This window comes from Alosa pseudoharengus, unplaced genomic scaffold (assembly GCF_046254945.1).
Source record: "Alosa pseudoharengus isolate Yale_2024_CS ecotype anadromous, Long Island Sound unplaced genomic scaffold, YU_APseudo_1.1 YU_APseudo_1.1_scf_4, whole genome shotgun sequence".
Taxonomy (NCBI): Eukaryota; Metazoa; Chordata; class Actinopteri; order Clupeiformes; family Clupeidae; genus Alosa; species Alosa pseudoharengus.
Window position 1 is genome coordinate 4,770,285 of NW_027468774.1, and position 19,860 is coordinate 4,790,144.

Below are 19,860 nucleotides of genomic sequence, written 5' to 3' on the forward strand. Positions count from 1 at the left end.
GGTTATGTCACAGTATGAACTCTTGAGCTCCCGTCCAAGCTCAGGTTATAAAGGCCAAACAATGGATGTGCCACCTATGACAACTACAAATTGGGACCCCAAAAGTGAATTTAAAATCTTTATTATACTGGGGCCAAAGAGAGTATATTGACTCGATGTATCACTGTGTGGTATGCAAACAGTTCTCGGAAAGACCACAATGCCGTGCCAAAGCAGGCGGTGCGCTCAACTGAGCGCATGTTTAGGACTCCTCTTCCCTCCCTGCATGACATACATCCACCCATGCAGGACTCGAGCCAAGAAAATAATAAAGGACTCCACCCATCCCACTGTCTGTTCAGTTTGCTGAAATCAAGCAAGGTCTTCAAATGTTTGTTGGCCAAAACTGCGAGACTAAGGAAAAGCTATTTCTAATCGCTAAGGCCATAGACTCCTCAACATGGACATGCCTGTCACTTTAATGAAAACTGTGTACTGAATCGATGTGGTCATTCCAACTGTTTTCCTTTGCAATCAGCAGTAGCCTGTATAAACTGGTGCCCATTTCAATGTACATTTTTAATATGTAGATGTAACGGATGCCAGCTAGCTTAGCTGTGCTTGTGGAACGTTGGTAAACCTCACCCGACACCTCAAGAGTGCTTCTGGCATGCGAGCCAGTAGCCTGGGCTATTGGCTCAGTTGTTAGCGCGCTCGCCTCCCGATCCGAGGTGCTGCTGTTCGCGGGTTCGAGTCCGGGCGTGTGCAGGGCTGAATCACGCAGGTTCAACACAACGCAGGTTACATTGGTGCCGTGACCCGGATCGGGAGTGAGGTTTAGGGGGGTGAGTGTAACGGATGCCAGCTAGCTTAGCTGTGCTTGTGGAATGTTGGTAAACCTCACTCCCCGACGCCTCAAGAGTGCTGCTGGCATGCGAGCCAGTAGCCTGGGCTATTGGCTCAATTGTTAGCGCGCTCGCCTCCCGATCCGTGGTGCTGCTGTTCGCGGGTTCGAGTCCGGGCGTGTGCAGGGCTGAATCGCACAGGTTCAACTCAACGCAGGTTACATAGATTTATTAATTTCTATTTTATTATTTAGGTTTATTAATTCTTCATTATTATTGGGGGCCAAGCAGCGAAGCTGCGAAGGCACCCATTGAGTTAGTAGTTTTTCCTATTATTGGGGGCCAAGCAGCGAAGCTGCGAAGGCACCCATTGAGTTACTAGCTTTTCCTATTATTATTATTACACATCTGCCATTGGAGTCTATGGCAGCCCATAGAACGCCTGGCTAAAAAGTGCAGATTTTTTGGCAGAAAGTTTCGGGACACTCCACTGACCACTCACGCTCATTTACGGATCTCTAAACCCAGCCGTCTAGCGCCACCAACGGGTCAAAATTTGGCCGAAAATAGAACCGCTGGGTCTAAAGTTATGAAATTCGGCACACTGATTCAGAACCGTCCCATGATCACTCTCACCAATTTATAGAACTCTATGCCCAACACTCTAGCGCCACCAATGGGTCGAACCTGGATTGCATTCACGCATGTGACCATTGAACGGTGGGTCCGATTTTCACAAATCAGGCACTGTTGTAATCCCTGGACCGACCTGAGTTCAATGACTCCTATTATGTCACTTTCCGCCATATTGGACCACCGCCATATTGGATTTAGTCCAAACTCTACGAAAAGTTTCAGCGTTCACAAATTTCATCCGATTTTCATGGAACTTGGCAGAGATGATCTTCTGCCCGAGCCACACAAACGATACTTGTCAGATTTTTCAATTTCATTTTTGTTTGCCCGTGACAGCCAATCAAATATGGTGATGAAGCCGCCAAACAGGAAGTGGACTAACATCTCCGTGGTACTTTGAGTTAACATAACAAAACTTGATACCATTAGTCAGGACACTGTCCCAATCACTCACAGCAATTTTTATGCATATACATTGAACACTCTAGCGCCACCACCAGTTCAAAGCTGGACATGCGTTCATGCGCGTGATCCTTGACTCTTTTGTCTGATTTTCACAATTGAGGTAGCGTCTGAATCCTTGAACAATCTCGAGTTCATCGACCCCTATCCCGTCACTTTCCGCCATATTGGACCTCCGCCATATTGGATTTGGTCCAAACACTACGAGAAGTTTCAGCGGTTACAAATTTCATCCGATTTTCACAGAACTTGGCGGAGATGATCTTCAGACCGAGCCGCACAAACGATACTTGTCAGATTTTTTAATTTCAAGTTTATTTGCCCGTGACAGCCAATCACACATGGCGACGATGCCGCCTAACAGGAAGTGGGCTGACATCTCAGCTATGCTTTAATGTATGAAGTCCAAACTTGGTACAGGGACTTGGTATCTTATTGTGAAGACGCACTATGAAATTGGCATCATGTGACCTCTATAGGGGGCGCTGTAATACAGGAAGTGAGCTTGTATCTCAGCAACGCTTCGGTGTAAAAAGTCCAAACTTGGTATAAGGAACTGTTACCTGATTATGATGACACACTAGGAAATTGGAATCATTTGGCCTCTATAGGGGGCGCTGCAATACAGGAAGTGAGCTCTTATCTTAGCAACACTTTGATGTATGAAGTTCAAACTTGGTACAGGGACTTGGTACCTGATTGTGAGGACACAGTAGGAAATTGACATCATTTGGCCTCTTTAGGGGGCGCTGTAATACAGGAAGTGGGCTCATATCTCAGCAACGGTTCGTTGCATGAAGTCCAAACTTGATACATGGACATATTACCTGATTGTGAGGACATGCAAGGGAAGTGGTCTCATTTGACCTCTAGGGGTGCTGTAATAAAGAACGTGAGCTCACATCTCAGCAACACTTTGGTGTATGAAGTCCAAACTTGGTAGAGGGACATCATAACTGATTGTGAGAACACACAAGGACATTGGTGTAATTTGGCATCTAGGGGCGCTGTAACAAAGTAAATGACCTTATTTCTCAGCCATTCTTTATCCAATTGCAATCAAACTTGCTGTGATTGCTTGCTCATGCCCTGGCAATGCCATTCCTGCTATAGCGCACTGCTTGGCCCCCACATTGCTGCTTGCAGCTATATTTGGGGGCCAAGCAGCGAAGCTGCGAAGGCACCCATTGAGTTACTAGCTTTTCCTATTATTATTATTATACATCCGCCATTGGAGTCTATGGCAGCCCATAGAACGCCTGGCTAAAAAGTGCAGATTTTTTGGCAGAAAGTTTCGGGACACTCCACTGACCATTCACACCCATTTACGGACCTCTAAACCCAGCCATCTAGCGCCACCAACAGGTCAAAATCTGGCCGAAAATTGAACCGCTGGGTCTAAAGTTATGAAATTTGGCACACTGATTCAGCACTGTCCCATGATCACTCTCACCAATTTCCAGAACTCTATGCCCAACACTCTAGCGCCACCAATGGGTCGAACCTGGATTGCATTCACGCATGTGACCATTGAACGGTGCGTCCGATTTTCACATATCAGGCACCGTTGGACTCCCTGGACCGACCTAAGTTCAATGACCCCTATTACGTAACTTTCTGCCATATTGGACCTCCGCCATATTGGATTTAGTCCAAACTCTACGAAAAGTTTCAGCGGTCAGAAATTTCATCCGATTTTCATGGAATTTGGCGGAGATTATCTTCTCCCCGAGCCGCACAAACGATACTTGTCAGATTTTTCAATTTCATTTTTGTTTGCCCGTGACAGCCAATCAAATATGGTGATAAAGCCGCCAAACAGGAAGTGGACAAACATCTAGGTGACGCTTTGAGTTAACATAACAAGACTTGATACCATTAGTCAGGACACTGTCCCAATCACTCACAGCAATTTTCATGCATATACATTGAACACTCTAGCGCCACCACCAGTTCAAAGCTGGACATGCGTTCATGCGCGTGATCGATCCTTGACTCTTTTGTCTGATTTTCACAATTGAGGTAGCGTCTGAATCCTTGAACAATCTCGAGTTCATCGACCCCTATCCCGTCACTTTCCGCCATATTGGACCTCCGCCATATTGGATTTAGTCCAAACTCTACGAAAAGTTTCAGCGGTCAGAAATTTCATCCGATTTTCATGGAACTTGGCGGATATTATCTTCTCCCCGAGCCGCACAAACGATACTTGTCAGATTTTTCAATTTCATTTTTGTTTGCCCGTGACAGCCAATCAAATATGGTGATGAAGCCGCCAAACAGGAAGTGGACAAACATCTAGGTGACGCTTTGAGTTAACATAACAAGACTTGATACCATTAGTCAGGACACTGTCCCAATCACTCACAGCAATTTTTATGCATATACATTGAACACTCTAGCGCCACCACCAGTTCAAAGCTGGACATGCGTTCATGCGCGTGATCCTTGACTCTTTTGTCTGATTTTCACAATTGAGGTAGCGTCTGAATCCTTGAACAATCTCGAGTTCATCAACCCCTATCCCGTCACTTTCCGCCATATTGGACCCCCGCCATATTAGATTTAGTCCAAACTCTACGAAAAGTTTCAGCGGTTACAAATTTCATCCGATTTTCACAGAACTTGGCGGAGATGATCTTCAGACCAAGCCGCATAAACGATACTTGTCAGATTTTTTATTTTCAAGTTTGTTTGCCTGTGACAGCCAATTACACATGGCGACGATGCCGCCTAACAGGAAGTGGGCTAACATCTCGGCTACGCTTTAATGTATGAAGTCCAAACTTGGTACAGGGACTTGGTATCTGATTGTGAGGACGCCCTAGGAAATTGGCATCATTTGGCCTCTATAGGGGGCGCTGCAATACAGGAAGTGAGCTTGTATCTCAGCAACGCTTTGATGTACGAAGTCCAAACTTGGTATAGAGACTTGGTACCTGATTGTGAGGACACAGTAGGAAATTGGCATCATTTGGCCTCTACAGGGGGCGCTGTAATACAGGAAGTGGGCTCAAATCTCAGCAACGCTTCGTTGTATGAAGTCCAAACTTGATACATGGGCATATTAGCTGATTGGAAGGACATGCAAGGAAAGTGGTCTCATTTGGCCTCTAGGGGTGTTGCAATAAAGAAAATGAGCTCACATCTCAGCAACACTTTGGTGTATGAAGTCCAAACTTGGTAGATGGACATGGGAGCTGATTGTAAGAACGCACAAGGACATTGGTGTAATTTGGCCTCTAGGGGCGCTGTAACAAAGTAAATGAGCTTATTTCTCAGCCGTTCTTTATCCAATTGCCATCAAACTTGCTCTGAGTGGTTGCTCATGCCATGGCAACGCCATTCCTGCTATAGCGCATTGCTTGGCCCCCGCATTGCTGCTTGCAGCTATATTTATTATTATTATAAAACTTCTGCCATTGGAGTCTATGGCAGCCCATAGAACGCCTGGCTAAAAAGTTCAGATTTTTTGGCAGAAAGTTTCGGGACACTCCACTGACCATTCACACTCATTTACGGACCTCTAAACCCAGCCATCTAGCGCCACCAACAGGTCAAAATCTGGCCGAAAATTGAACCGCTGGGTCTAAAGTTATGAAATTAGGCACACTGATTCAGCACTGTCCCATGATCACTCTCACCAATTTCCAGAACTCTATGCCCAACACTCTAGCGCCACCAATGGGTCAAACCTGGATTGCATTCATGCATGTGACCATTGAATGGTGCGTCCGATTTTCACATATCAGGCACCGTTGGAATCCCTGGACCGACCTAATTTCAATGACCCCTATCCCATCACTTTCCGCCATATTGGACCTCCGCCATATTGGATTTAGTCCAAACTCTACGAAAAGTTTCAGCGGTTACAAATTTCATCCGATTTTCACAGAACTTGGAGGGGATGATCTTCAGACCGAGCCGCACAAACGATACTGGTCAGATTTTTTAATTTCATTTTTGTTTGCTCGTGACAGCCAATCCAATATGGCAATGAAGCCACCAAACAGGAAGTGGTAAAACATCTAGGTGACGCTTTGAGTTAACATAACAAGACTTGATACCATTAGTCAGGACACTGTCCCAATCACTCGCACCAATTTTCATGCATATACATTGAACACTCTAGCGCCACCACCAGTTCAAAGCTGGACATGCGTTCATGCTCGTGATCCTTGACTCTTTTGTCTAATTTTCACAATTGAGGTAGCGTCTGAATCCTTGAACAATCTTGAGTTCATCGACCCCTATCCCGTCACTTTCCGCCATATTGGACCTCCGCCATATTGGATTTAGTCCAAACTCTATGAAAAGTTTCAGCGGTTACAAATTTCATCCGATTTTCACAGAACTTGGCGGAGATGATCTTCAGACCGAGCCACACAAACAATACTTGTCAGATTTTTTAATTTCAAGTTTATTTGCCCGTGACAGTCAATCACACATGGCGACGATGCCGCCAAACAGGAAGTGGGCTAACATCTCGGCTACGCTTTAATGTATGAAGTCCAAACTTAGTACAGGGACTTGGTATCTGATTGTGAGGACGCCCTAGGAAATTGGCATCATTTGGCCTCTATAGGGGGCGCTGCAATACAGGAAGTGAGCTTGTATCTCAGCAACGCTTTGATGTACGAAGTCCAAACTTGGTATAGAGACTTGGTACCTGATTGTGGGGATGCACTAGGAAACTGGCGTCATTTGGCCTCTACAGGGGGCGCTGCAATACAGGATGTGAGCTTGTATCTCAGCAATTCTTTGATGTATGAAGTCCAAACTTGGTACAGGGACTTGGTATCTGATTGTGAGGACACAGTAGGAAATTGGCATCATTTGGCCTCTATAGGGGGTGCTGTAATACAGGAAGTGGGCTCAAATCTCAGCAACGCTTCGTTGTATGAAGTCCAAACTTGATACATGGACATATTAGCTGATTGTGAGGACATGTAAGGAAAGTGGTCTCATTTGACCTCTAGGGGTGCTGTAATAAAGAATGTGAGCTCACATCTCAGCAACACTTTGGTGTATGAAGTCCAAACTTGGTAGAGGGACATGGTAGCTGATTGTGAGAACACACAAGGACATTGGTGTAATTTGGCATCTAGGGGCGCTCTAACAAAGTAAATGAGCTTATTTCTCAGCCGTTCTTTATCCAATTGCAATCAAACTTGCTGTGAGTGCTTGCTCCTGCCATGGCAACGTCATTCCTGCTATAGCGCACTGCTTGGCCCCCGCATTGCTGCTTGCAGCTATATTTATTATTATTATTGTCTAGTATTTTTTTTTATATATATTCCTCTCCATTTTGCACAGTCATGGAGTTGACCAGATGCACATTTCTCTAATTGTATAGGCCTACTGTTATAATTGTGTATGTGTCACATACATACATTCTTGAATTTCCCCTTGGGGATCAATAAAGTATCTATCTACAGTGGGGAAAATAAGTATTGAACACGTCAACATTTTTTTCAGTAAATATACTTCCAGTGAGGCTATTCACATGAAATTTTCACCGGACATTAGTATTAACTTAGGTAATCCACACATGTATAAAAATCCAAACATTAAAGTCTAAAAGTAGAGTTATGAGTAAAAAAGTGGAATGGCACAGGGAAAAAGTATTGAACATGCTAAGAAAAAGCAGTACACAAAGGCAAGGAATGGCAAGGAACAAACTGGAATTTATAAGTAATTAGAGAAATTATCCCTCCTATCTGTGCAAATTGATATAAGCTGGGTTAGTACATACTGGTGGGCTAAAAAAAGTTTTTTTGTTACCAAGGTGTCACACAAGAAATATTTCATGATGCGTAAAAGCAAAGAGCTCTTCCAAGACCTTTGCAACCTTATTGTTGCAAAACATATCAATGGAACTGGTTACAGATGCACTTCAAAACTTCAGAATCATCCAGCAAGCAGTATTGGAGCCATTATCTGCAAGTGGAAGGAACATCACTGCATCATCAACTGGCCATGCCAAGAGCCAAGGACCACTCTGAGAAAGCTCCAGAAAGATTTGGAGGCAGCAGGTACAATTGTTACAGAGAAAATCATAGGTAATGCACTCCACCGCCATGGCCTCTATGCACGCTCATCCCGCATGACTCTATTGCTGAAGAAAAACAAAGCTTGTTGAAAGTTTGCTACACAACATTTGGACAACCCATGAAATGCTGAGAGAATGTATTCTGGTCAGGCAAGAGCAAATATTGATCTTTTTGGATGTCATACTACACACCATATTTGGAGGAGAAATGGCACTGTGCAACACCCTAAAAATATCCTATCAACCTATCAACAGCGGGGTTTGGAGGTGGTGGCATCATGGTGTGGACTGTTTTTCATCTCATGGTACTAACAGACTTCATACAGTTGAAGGAATGATGCATGGAGTCATTTTGTTCCGGGAGAATCTTTACATCCACCAGGATGATGAGGATGAGACATGGCTAGACCTTCAGCAGGACAAGTATCCAAACCATTCAGCAAAGGAAACTCTCAATTGTTTTCAGAGAAAGGAAATCGAGGCCCTGACTTCAATCCAATTGAACAGTTTTGGAAGTTCAGGATTCACAAGTGGGACCCCTGGAATCTTCAATATTAAATGACTATCTGTTTAAAATAATGGGCCAAACACACACCAGAATAATGTGACTAATTAGTTTCGTCAAACAGGAAATGCCTTGAAGCTGTCATTACGAATAAAGGCTTTTCCACAAAGTATTTAAGAAATTTCAGCAGGCGTGTTCAATACTTTTTTCCTGTATCATTCCACTTTATTACACATAACTCTACCTATGGACTTTAATGTTTGGATTTTTTTATATGGGTGGATTATCTGAGTTAATACTAATGTCTTGTGAAAATTTCATGCAAATAGCCTCATTGGGAGTATACTTACTGAAAAAAATGTTGACGTGTTCAATATTTATTTTCCCTGCTGTATCTATCTATCTATCTATCTATCTATCTATCTATCTATCTACATGTCTCTTGGATCTGCACTCACAGTGAAGTTGAAACCATAGGGACCATGAGGAACAGATCAGAAAAACTGCAGACTACTTAAACTAAATATATTACTATACTAAATGATTGTTCAATTGAAATGCAAATTGTAAGTACCACCCTCAGTATGTATACAATCCCTTCCACCCTGTCTGCTAGCCCAGGATGTGGACCACATTAAGAACAATTTCATTACAAACCTAGTTGGAAATAGCTTTTTCTGAGGCTATAGTGAGAATTAGTTGTATTTGAGACTAATATGAAGAGGCTTGCTTAAAATTATTGAGAACTAAAATGTGGTCAGTTTACATTCCTCACTATACACATATATAATAGTAGAACACTAAAAATAATTTTAAACATCAAGAGGAAGTTCAATTCTTTGTTTTTTCGTTGGTGGAACACACTGCCAGTTCCTACAAGGGCAGGGACATCCCTCTCCATTTTCAAAAACCTCCTGAAGACCCAGCTCTTTAGAGAACATCTCCTCTCATAGCACCACTTAAAACAAGTCTTGCTGATCCTAGCACTTACCAGCCGTCTTGAACTGACACGTAACTGTTAAAAACAGCACTCACTGATGCACTTATTCTTACTGTACTCTACCGTTTTTTTTAAATTGTCCTAAAATTGTTGAGAATTGCTTTAAAACTTAAACTGTTTACCATGTTGTTAGTCGCTTTGGCTAAAAATGCGTCAGCCAAATATAATGTAATGTAATGTAATGTAATGTAATGTAATGTTTTTTTCCCCCTTTCAAGCAAAGCTGAACACAGCTTACGTACATCTTCTCATTTACATATTCAAACATATCTTGTTAGAGGAGACTGATTGTCAAAAATGTCTGGTGGGCCCATTTTTATCACTCATATGCTAGTAAAACCATAGATTTAGGAAGACCTAGACAACCACACAGGCCATGTGAGGGGTTACAACTTCCTGTTTTTAATGAATGGAGGTGAATGGTGCTTGGTGCCCCGCCGGTGCTCCAATCCTGCGATTTTGTGCGTGTTTTGGTGAACCCACGATGGAACCCCACTCCGGCTACAACAGGAACCGGAGCAGGCCCGCATCACTGCCAGAGCTCAGAGCCTGATTGGTCAGGGCCATCTCCATGGTTACACCTGGAACACTCCGGTAACACAAAACCAGGAGAGATGAGAAGTTAGGAGAAGGGATGAGAGGAGGGGAGAAAGGAGGAGAAGAGAAGAGAGGAGAGGAGAAAGGAGGAGAGGAGAAGAGAAGAGAGGAGAGGAGAAAAGAGGATTCACAGTTCTACCAGTCTCCTACATTCGCCTTCATCTGTACAGTAGTTTTAAGGATTTGTCATAAAAATTTAAAATTTTTAATTTTTAGAATTTCTGTTTCCATGAAAACAACATCAGTCAGTGATAAAAACAACAACAGAACAACTTTCTTTTCTTTTTTGCGTTCATGAGTATGAAAAGATTTGCAACAGTGAAGAAATACAACAGCATCTAAACTTCAAAAAAAATCTTTTTTTCTTTTTTTTTCTTTTTTTTTTTAAATCGGTCATTCAATTCATGGACAACTCACAATCATTCCTGATCTTCTCTATATATTTATATATATACTTTTGTAAGAAATCTGTCTCTTGAAGATGGAAACAGAGAAATAGAGAGGAGAATGTAAGACTATTGTTTTGTCCTCTTCTTCTGACCGCGTCCAGGAGATAAAGAGTCTCAAGGTGTCCATTCATTACTGTTCTCTGGGTTCCTTCAGTCGATTAGTCTGAGAGTCTGAGATTAGTCTTTCTCCAGCCAGTCTGTTTGTCTGTCTGAGCAGTCAGCAGCTCCCATTCCTGTCCCATTATGGGCCTGAAGTTTGTCTTCGCTTCCACTCTGTGTGTGTGTGTGTGAGTCCAGAGAGAGGCAAGAGGGATCTGGTCAGAGGTGCAAGAAACACACCTCTAACACTTATTGTGTATTAGTCTCTCCAAAGCTGAGAAAAACACACAAAACAATTCCAGAGGTTGAGCACTCAGAGAAGGCCTATGTCCAGCGCTCCAGTCCGTGTGTGTGTGTCTGACTTTTCAAGTCTGTGTCCGTTTAGGAGTGTGTGTGACTGCTCAAGTCTGTGTCCATGTCCGTGTGTGTGTCCGTGTGTGTGTGTGTGACTGCTCAAGTCTATATGATTGTGTGTGTGTGTATGTCTGCTGCATGGGACACAGTAGTCGGTGGTCGTTGCTGAGAGCGTTTTTCTGGGGCGTTGCTATGGCGACTGCGTCGCTGGGCTGCTCTGGGCGGAGCTTGGGGACAGGCTGGGGCTGCAGCTGCCCGGTGGCGCTCCGCTCGTCCTCCCCGACCCCGAGCCCGACGCGCCGGAACTCTCCAGGCCCTCGGAGTTCTCCAGCATCTCCTGGATGAGGGGCGGCATGGAGCCCGGGATCTCCATCTTCAGCGTGATCACGCGCTCCGCTCCTGAGGGAACAGCACCACCACAGGGACGTTAAACACACACGCTCACATGCGGAACACACACCCTCACATGCGGAACACACACCCTCACATGCGGAACACACGCTCACATGCCGAACACACACCCTCACATGCCGAACACACACCCTCACATGCGGAACACACACGCTCACATGCGGAACACACACGCTCACATGCGGAACACACACGCTCACATGCGGAACACACACGCTCACATGCGGAACACACACCCTCACATGCGGAACACACACCCTCACATGCGGAACACACGCTCACATGCGGAACACACACGCTCACATGCGGAACACACGCTCACATGTGGAACACACACGGAACACACACGCTCACATGCGGAACACACACGCTCACATGCGGAACACACACGCTCACATGTGGAACACACACGGAACACACACGCTCACATGCGGAACACACACGCTCACATGTGGAACACACACGGAACACACACGCTCACATGCGGAACACACACGCTCACATGCGGAACACACACGCTCACATGCGGAACACACACGCCGGGTTTAGAGGGAAACATGCTGATCTGATCTGAACATGCTGAATGTCTATTATCTCAAATGACTTGAGAAACATTCATTTCATTCATTGAAGTAAAAATCCCTTTGTATGAAAAAATTATATATGTGACATATGCATGTGAGTGTGTGTACAGTATGTGTGTGTGTGTACATTTGTGTGTATATGAAAGGGTGTCAGTGTGTGCGCATGTGCGAGTGTGTGTATGTACAGCATGCGAGTGTGTGTGTGTGTGTGTTTGTGTGTGTGTGTGTGTGTGTATGTACAGCATGCGAGTGTGTGTGTGTGTGTGTTTGTGTGTGTGTGTGTGTGTGTATGTATGTGTGTGTGTGTACATTTGTGTGTGTATGAAAGGGTGTCAGTGTGTGCGCATGTGCGAGTGTGTGTGTGTGTGTGTGTGTGTGTGTGTGTGTGTGTGTGTGTGTGTGTGTTTGTGTGTGTGTGTGTGTGTGTGTGTGTGTGTGTGTGTGTGTGTGTTCCTCACCCTTGGCGCTGATGCTGCGCAGGTCGGTGATCTTCATGAGCATCTTGGGGAACATGTGGGGCTTGTGGGGCCTCCTGTTCCTCACGTAGAGCTTCAGAGCCTCCAACAGGGGCTCCTGCAGGATGTCCACCTTATCAGCCTGCTCCAGGTCCTGACGGTCTATACACACACACACACATGCATGCACACACACACACACACACACACACAGACACACACACATTAGTTACTTCAGTCTGAGCTGACAAGATGCCATGTTGTCATCATTATGGCCACTAGGTGGCCCCCTTGTTCTACAAAGCTATGGGGTAGTTCTAATGTACTGTGATCTTAAAGCCTGATGTGTCTTATATTTTGTGATGAAACCTTCTCATAGCACTGCACAGCACAGCATATTAAATTGTTAAATCCGATGCAGACAATGCTGGCTTTTGCTTTTTAAAGCGTTCTACAATTTCACTGCAGTACCATTTGATGTGATGTGCATGCCTCTGTTCATGGAGGTGGAGAATATATGCTTTTGCGTGTGCATGTGTGTATGTCAGGGTATGTGTGTGTGTGTGTGTGTGTGTGGTCTTACCCCCGCAAAGCAGACAGATGGCGCTGAGGAGCCCCGTCTCTGCGTCGTCCATCTCGAGCGGCAGCAGCTGGTTGGCGAAGGCGAAGACCAGGTCCGTGAGCGGGCCGAAGCCGGCGTTGTGCATCTGCGTGCGGTTCAGCGTCAGCCCGTCCGAGAAGGTCATGGTGTCCTGCTCCGGAGTGTAACGTGTGCAGATCCGCAAGATCTGACCACACACAAAAACACGCGGAACGTCAGCAACATCAGTTAGCACGACACAATATCATCAAACATACCGGTAAATAATATAATGTCTTATTTCTAAACACGTTCCTAAAAACTGAAATGACTGCAACTACATCCAGGAGAAAATAAGAGCACACAAGCTTTCCTCAACTGCAACACAACATGAGCAGCACATCCATCACATCTAATACAGCCATACAGGAAATTACAACATCATTCCATTAATAACAATAATATTAGCGCAATACTAGCACCAAGACAGGGCAACCGTACCAACATTACTCTGTTTTCATGATCGTTATCATCAACAAGACAGGACAACAGTACCCACTATGGTACTACTACACCTATTATTATTATTATTATTATTATTGTTGTTATTAGTAGTAGTAGTAGTAGTAGTAGCAGTAGTCAGCATGAATGTAACGGTGGAGGTTAGGCGTCTCACCAGGATGTCGAGGCAGGCGGCCTTGAGGAGTGTGATCTGGTCGGCTATGGTGAGCGTGGTGAAGCCGGGCAGCTGCTTGGCGAACTCCACCGTCTTGATGATGCACTTGGTGGACAGCTCGCTGAACTTATCCCACAGGTCCACGTCCAGCGACACACGCCGCTCCGAACTGTTACTCTGAGCACAGGAGAACACACACGTCAGTATATTTCTATCCGAACACGGCCCGCGTCCGACAGAGTTGCGTCCGAACCAGACAGGCATTTTCAGTTTTATGTCCGAACCCTACCCAAGCCAGGTGCAGATGATGCCTCAGTTATTCCCATGCTACTGATTAAATGTTCATGATTGTGGACAGCCTGTCTTTAGCCCATTAAACAACTGTCAAAATGGAATTCTTAATGGTCTACACACGCATGCAGGTCGAAAGTCGAAATGAACTGTAACTACGGTCCTTTTGTCACTGATCCATATGCCGCATTGACGTTAATTGGGGCAACTCAAGGAAATCCTCTTATACCGGTAGCCTATGTCTTTACGCCTAGACATCCCTTGGTTTTCTTTGTCTCCCGATAGGCTTACAACCAAGATGGCCTGCCTTGCAGCCTGAAAATGCACATGCGTTGTCATGGCTACATAAACAAATCTTGCATACAGGAATAAGCCTGTTAGGTCCTTTTTTAAATTCTATTTTATTCTCAAAAAACAAACTTTTGCATCATGTGAAGCAGACCTGTTGGTTACCCAACATAATAAGCTATTTTAATTGTAAAATGTCCAATGCATATCGCGCCCATGTGTCCAAACCCGAGCCGAACCCGAGGATCATTTCTACATGTTTGTCCGAACCTGACCCCCGTCAGGTCCGTCAGGTACCGTCGTCTCGGGTTGGGTAGCCACACTCTAGTGTGCATGTGTATGCATGTGTGTGTGTGTGTGTGTGTGTGTGTGTATGCATGTGTGTGTGTGTGTGTGTGTGTGTACTTGTCAGGAAGAGAGAGTGTGTGTGTGTGTGTGTGTGTGTGTATGCATGTGTGTGTGTGTGTGTGTGTACTTGTCAGGAAGAGAGAGTGTGTGTGTGTGTGTGTGTGTGTGAAAGAGATGGGAAGAGAGTGTGCATGTGTTGCAAGAGAGGGAGGGTGTGCATGTGTGTGTGAGCCCAACTCACGGTGGTGTATTTGCCCAGCTGGCAGAGGGAGGGGAAGGTCTCCTGGTGGGCTTTGCGGACCCTGGTGATCATGGCCTCTGTGTCGGCGCTCAGCGTGTAGTTCTCCACGCTGCACTCGGGCTTCTTCTCCTCCTTCTTCTTCTTGTTCCGGTCGTTCCGCACCGCTACAGGGAGAGAGAGGGAGTAGAGAGAGAGAGAGAGAGAGAGAGAACAGAGAGAGAGAGAGAGAGAACAGAGAGAGATGGAGGGGGTGGAGGGAGAGAGAGAGAGAGAGAGAAAGAGAGAGAGACCAAGAGAGAGGGAGAGAGAGAGAGAGGGATAGATCAAGAGAGAGAGAGAGAGAGAGAGAGAGAGGGACTTCCATAAACTTCCATTTCTTACAAAATAAAAGCCCAAACCCCAGCCAAACCCAATGCCAATAGCCACGCACATCAGACATTAAGACTTCCCACTGCTCCTAGACAGAGAAGACAGATGCTCTCTGCTAACTGATTTAAAGCACTTCCTGTTAATTGGATGCACTCAGACTTTGAATGTTCTTCAGATGATTCTACTTCTGTATCTTTTATGCCTTTTAATTATTCTAAGTATTTTACTTACTAACTATCTGTCTTTTGATTATTGCCCCTTTATGCTTTTGTTTACTATCATTTGTTTACTTTGCTTTGCTTTTGTTTACCTAAAGCACCTTGATTTACCCCTGTGCATGAAATGGCCTATAAAAATAAACTTGCCTGGCGGTGCCTTGACTAGAGAGAGAAGGGATAGAGGGACAGAGAAGGAGGAGAGAGGAGAGGGGGATAGAGAGAACAGAAAGAAAGGACAGATAAGGAGGAAGTGAAGAAGACTCTAGTAAAGTAAAGTACCATCAGAGGAAATCAACTAATTATTACAAACAAATACACAGATTGGACAGTGTGTGTGTGTGTGTGTGTGTGTGTGCACCTCATATGCGCCTACACATCTCATGTATATTTGTGTGCAACTATAAATGCACTCTGTGACACACACACACCTCATATTCGCCTACACATCACATGTATTTGTGTGCAACTATAAATGCACTCTGTGACACACACACACACACACACACACACACACACACACACACACACACACACACACACACACACACACACAATACAAACACACCCTCTGACACATATGGACATGTGCTATACACAGAGACCCTCACCCACATTATTTACAGGCATATATGTACATGTGTCGGTGTGTAATGACAGTGTGTGTGTGTGTGTGTGTGTGCGCCTCTAACATATAAAGGGTGTGAGGGATTATATATAGCTTGGTGTGAGTGTGAGAGAGTGGTAGTTTTATGATTGGATGCGTATATGGTGTGTAGCGCATGTGTGTGTGTGTGTGAGTATTTATGTATGTGTGTGTGTGTGTGTGATGAATACTGCTCGAGGATGAAGTCGTTCATAATGCTGACAAATCACTGGTGCTTTCATTAGCACCACGGCTAATCTAATAACATAATATGACAAATACCCCTACGCTAATGGCCAGGGGCCCTCACACACTCCACAACACACCCACCCACCCTTCACACACACACACACACACCCACCCTTTTCACACACACATGCACACCTCCCTCTCTTGCAACACACTCACTTCCCCTCTCTCTCAATTTCACACGCACGCACACACACACACACACACACACACACACACACACACACACACACACACACACACACACACACACACACACACACACACACACACACACACACACACACACACACACACACACACACACACACACACACACACACACACACACACACACACACACACAGTGCTCCATCTTTCTGGATTTCTGTATCGGCCTCTCACTCCCTCTCCCACGCACACACACACATACACAAACTCACTAAATATATTGAAATCCCCTTCTCTATACACACTGCACCCTTCCCTGTTGAGCAGGGCAAGATAGAATGAGAGAGAGAAAGAGAGAGAGGGATAGAGAGAGAGGGATAGAGAGAGAGAGAAAGAGAGAGAGAGAGAGGGATAGAGAGAGAGAGAAGAGATTGGCTAAGACTAGGGCAGGTACAGCATTATCATTAACTCTCCTCTGACAGACCCCCCCCCCCCCCACACACACACACCCCACACAAACCCCTTGCTTTATTCCTATTTCATTCCATTCACTCTAATCTGTTCTTTCTTTATTCCATTCACTGTAATCTTTTCTTTCTTCTTTTCCTCCCTTTTTCATCCTGACACTTCTTTTCATCTCTCGCTTCCCCCCCTTCCCCCAATCTCATGTCCTCCAAGCATTTCACACACACACACACACACACACACACACACCCTTCCCCCTTCTCTAGTCCTCTCAGCATTTCTCTTTCTGTCTCATTCTTCATTCCTTTGTTTTCCTCTCACTCTCATTCTCCCTCTCTCCCTCATTCTCCCTCTCTCCCTCATTCTCCCTCCCTGGCCAGGAGCTGTGTGTGTGTGTGTGTGTGTGTGTGTGTGTGTGTGTGTGTGTGTGTGTGTGTTCTGAGCACTGGGCTCTGGCACAGGCATCTCTTCATAAATGAAAGTGGGGCATCCTCAGAGTCTGCCGTTACCGCGGTGACAAATGGGCACAGCGATCATAAGCCGCACAACACAATTTAATGAAGTCATTAAAGAACTATTAGCCAAGCCGCACCATCAGTCACACACACACACACACACACACACACACAACTGCTGCTATAACCCCAGGGCCTGGGACCAGCCAGAAAGAGAGAGAGGGGGAGAGAGGGACCAAAAGGAGGAGAGAGGGAGAGAGCCTGACAGATTGGGTCCCTGTGATTCTGACAATGTGTGTGTGTGTGTGTGTGTGTGTTCGCCAAGTGCCAAATTTAAAAAAGGACTCATTTTGCAGTGACACATTGACGGGAGGGGTGTGTGTTTGTGGGGGGTAGACACAGAGATAGATAGAGAGAGAGAGACAGAGAGAGAGAGAGAGAGAGAGAGAGAGAGAGAGAGAGAGAGAGAGAGAGAGAGAGAGAGCGTAGGAGCATAGCTGCATATAAGTACCTCATCGTTTTTCTCAGCTCAGTCTATATAATCATATAAGGGCCCAGGGATGCCTCTGTGTGTGTGTGTGTGTGTGTGTGTGTGTGTGTGTGTGTGTGTGTGTGTGTGTGTGTGTGTGTGTGTGTGTGTGTGTGTGTGTGTGTGTGTGTGTGTGACAGAGTGAGGGGGGAGCAGACGGGGATAATTTGAGAGGAGAAAATTAAAGTCCTGGCAGCTCGTCCATCACACAGATGAAATCCAATGGAAAGATAAAAATGTCAATGCACAACTCTCTAACACACACACACATACACACACACACACACACACACACACACAGACCTACACATGAGTCCATTTCTATATTCCTGTCCCTGCAAGGCAGTGAAGATGATATTACGCCTGTGTGTGTGTGTGTGTGTGTGTGTGTGTGTGTGTGTGTGTGTGTGTGTGTGTTGTTTTTGTATATTTATGTTGGTGTATTTGTTCCAGAGAGACTCTGTGCATCTGTGGTTGGATAGAGATTAAACATTTATGTGGGTACCATCATACTACAGAGTTTAGGTTTTAGCACAGAAGTATGTGACATAGTGTTGCACGGTGTATCGATACTAAAAAGGTATCACGATGCCTTCACGCAAAAAACGATACGATTTCCGACGTTTTTAGAATCGATACTTTATTAAAATAATAACGTTCTGCGTCTGTGTGAACTGCTGCTCTCACTGCTCCTTGCACGCATCTAGGCAAGTGGGCGTGTGAAGCAGGCATCTCTGAGTGAGTGAGTGCGCAGCCAACGTCAACAAAGTTCTTTGCCGACAGTTCTAGGCCTTGTGGATAAAACAAAAGGTGCAGTGAAATCTGGACCTATATGGGATACATCGGGAATAGTGCAGGCAAGCCATCAGGTACACAGAGGCCCGTTTGTAAAATATGTGTCAAAGTCATTTATAAGCAGTAGCCTAGGCTACGCATGGCTAAACACCTCACCTCGGTATCGTATCGAAGTCATAATTTTGGTATCGTGACAACACTAATGTGACACACACACACACACACACTTAATAATATCTATAACAAATATGTGTGTGTGTGTGTGTGTGTTTCTCTTGCAGGCATATCCCTCTGTCCCTGCCAAACAGCCTGGCATAAATTCTGCCACACACGGGCACGCATGCAAGCGCACACACACACACACCATACAAGCACATATAAATATGCCCCCACAAACACAACTCTAAACACACACATGCACACAGTCTCATTCAGATGAAGACACAAGGTCGTCATGACGTCCCCTCCAAGAGCCCATATCACCGCGGCAACCCGCTGGCCCCAGATGGTCAGTTCACTTTGACCTCCTGTCAGCACTGGTCCAAAAAACAAGGTCAGACACACACACACACACTCGCAAAAACGAACACACGTACGCACGGACACACACTCCCTCTCTCTCACTCACACACACACACACACACACACACAGAAAGTCTGTGGTGCCAACACCTCCTCAGTGTTTGTAAAAGTACAGCAGGATGTGTGGTCTGCATCCTCTAGATGCCAGAGGAATAAACACAAGCTCCACTGTGCACCGCCGAACTGTGTGTGTGTGTGTGTGTGTGTGTGTGTGTGTGTGTGTGTGTGTGTGTGTGTGTATGTGTGTATGTGTGTGTGTGTGTGTGTGTGTGTGTGTGTGTGCGTAATAAGGGTGATGGATGGCTCCTTTCAAACCCAAAGAGTACTGAGAGGATTCACATACTCAGGAGGCCTTACACACTGTCAGCACTCACACTGTAAGCCCACTCCACTCTATTCCCCTACATGGGAGGGGAGTGTGTGTGTGTGAGTGTGTGTGTGTGTGTGAGTGAGTGTGTGTGAGCGTGTGTGTGTGTGTTTGTATGAGTGATAAGTATTGGTGTGTGGTGAGACATTTTTTTTCATCACTGTGTATGTTTGTTTACTTGGTGAC

The 19,860-nt window shown here is 45.3% G+C and overlaps 1 protein-coding gene across 2 annotated transcripts in view; it reads right to left on the reverse strand.

Annotated features, from left to right (window-relative positions):
* Positions 1-10,258: 10,258 nt before the first annotated feature.
* raraa (retinoic acid receptor, alpha a) overlaps positions 10,259-19,860 on the reverse strand; it is a 43,728-nt gene continuing 34,126 nt past the window's right edge. The window contains exons 4-9 of one of the 2 annotated variants that reach the window (XM_076267018.1): positions 15,587-15,601; positions 14,853-15,016; positions 13,685-13,861; positions 13,012-13,216; positions 12,432-12,590; positions 10,259-11,377 (exon numbers count right to left, since the gene is read on the reverse strand). In XM_076267018.1, the coding sequence (XP_076123133.1) occupies positions 11,169-11,377; positions 12,432-12,590; positions 13,012-13,216; positions 13,685-13,861; positions 14,853-15,016; positions 15,587-15,601 (929 nt within the window). In that variant the 3' untranslated portion in view covers positions 10,259-11,168. The remainder of the gene's footprint in view (positions 11,378-12,431; positions 12,591-13,011; positions 13,217-13,684; positions 13,862-14,852; positions 15,017-15,586; positions 15,602-19,860) is intronic. The other variant, XM_076267019.1, reaches the window with a different exon arrangement.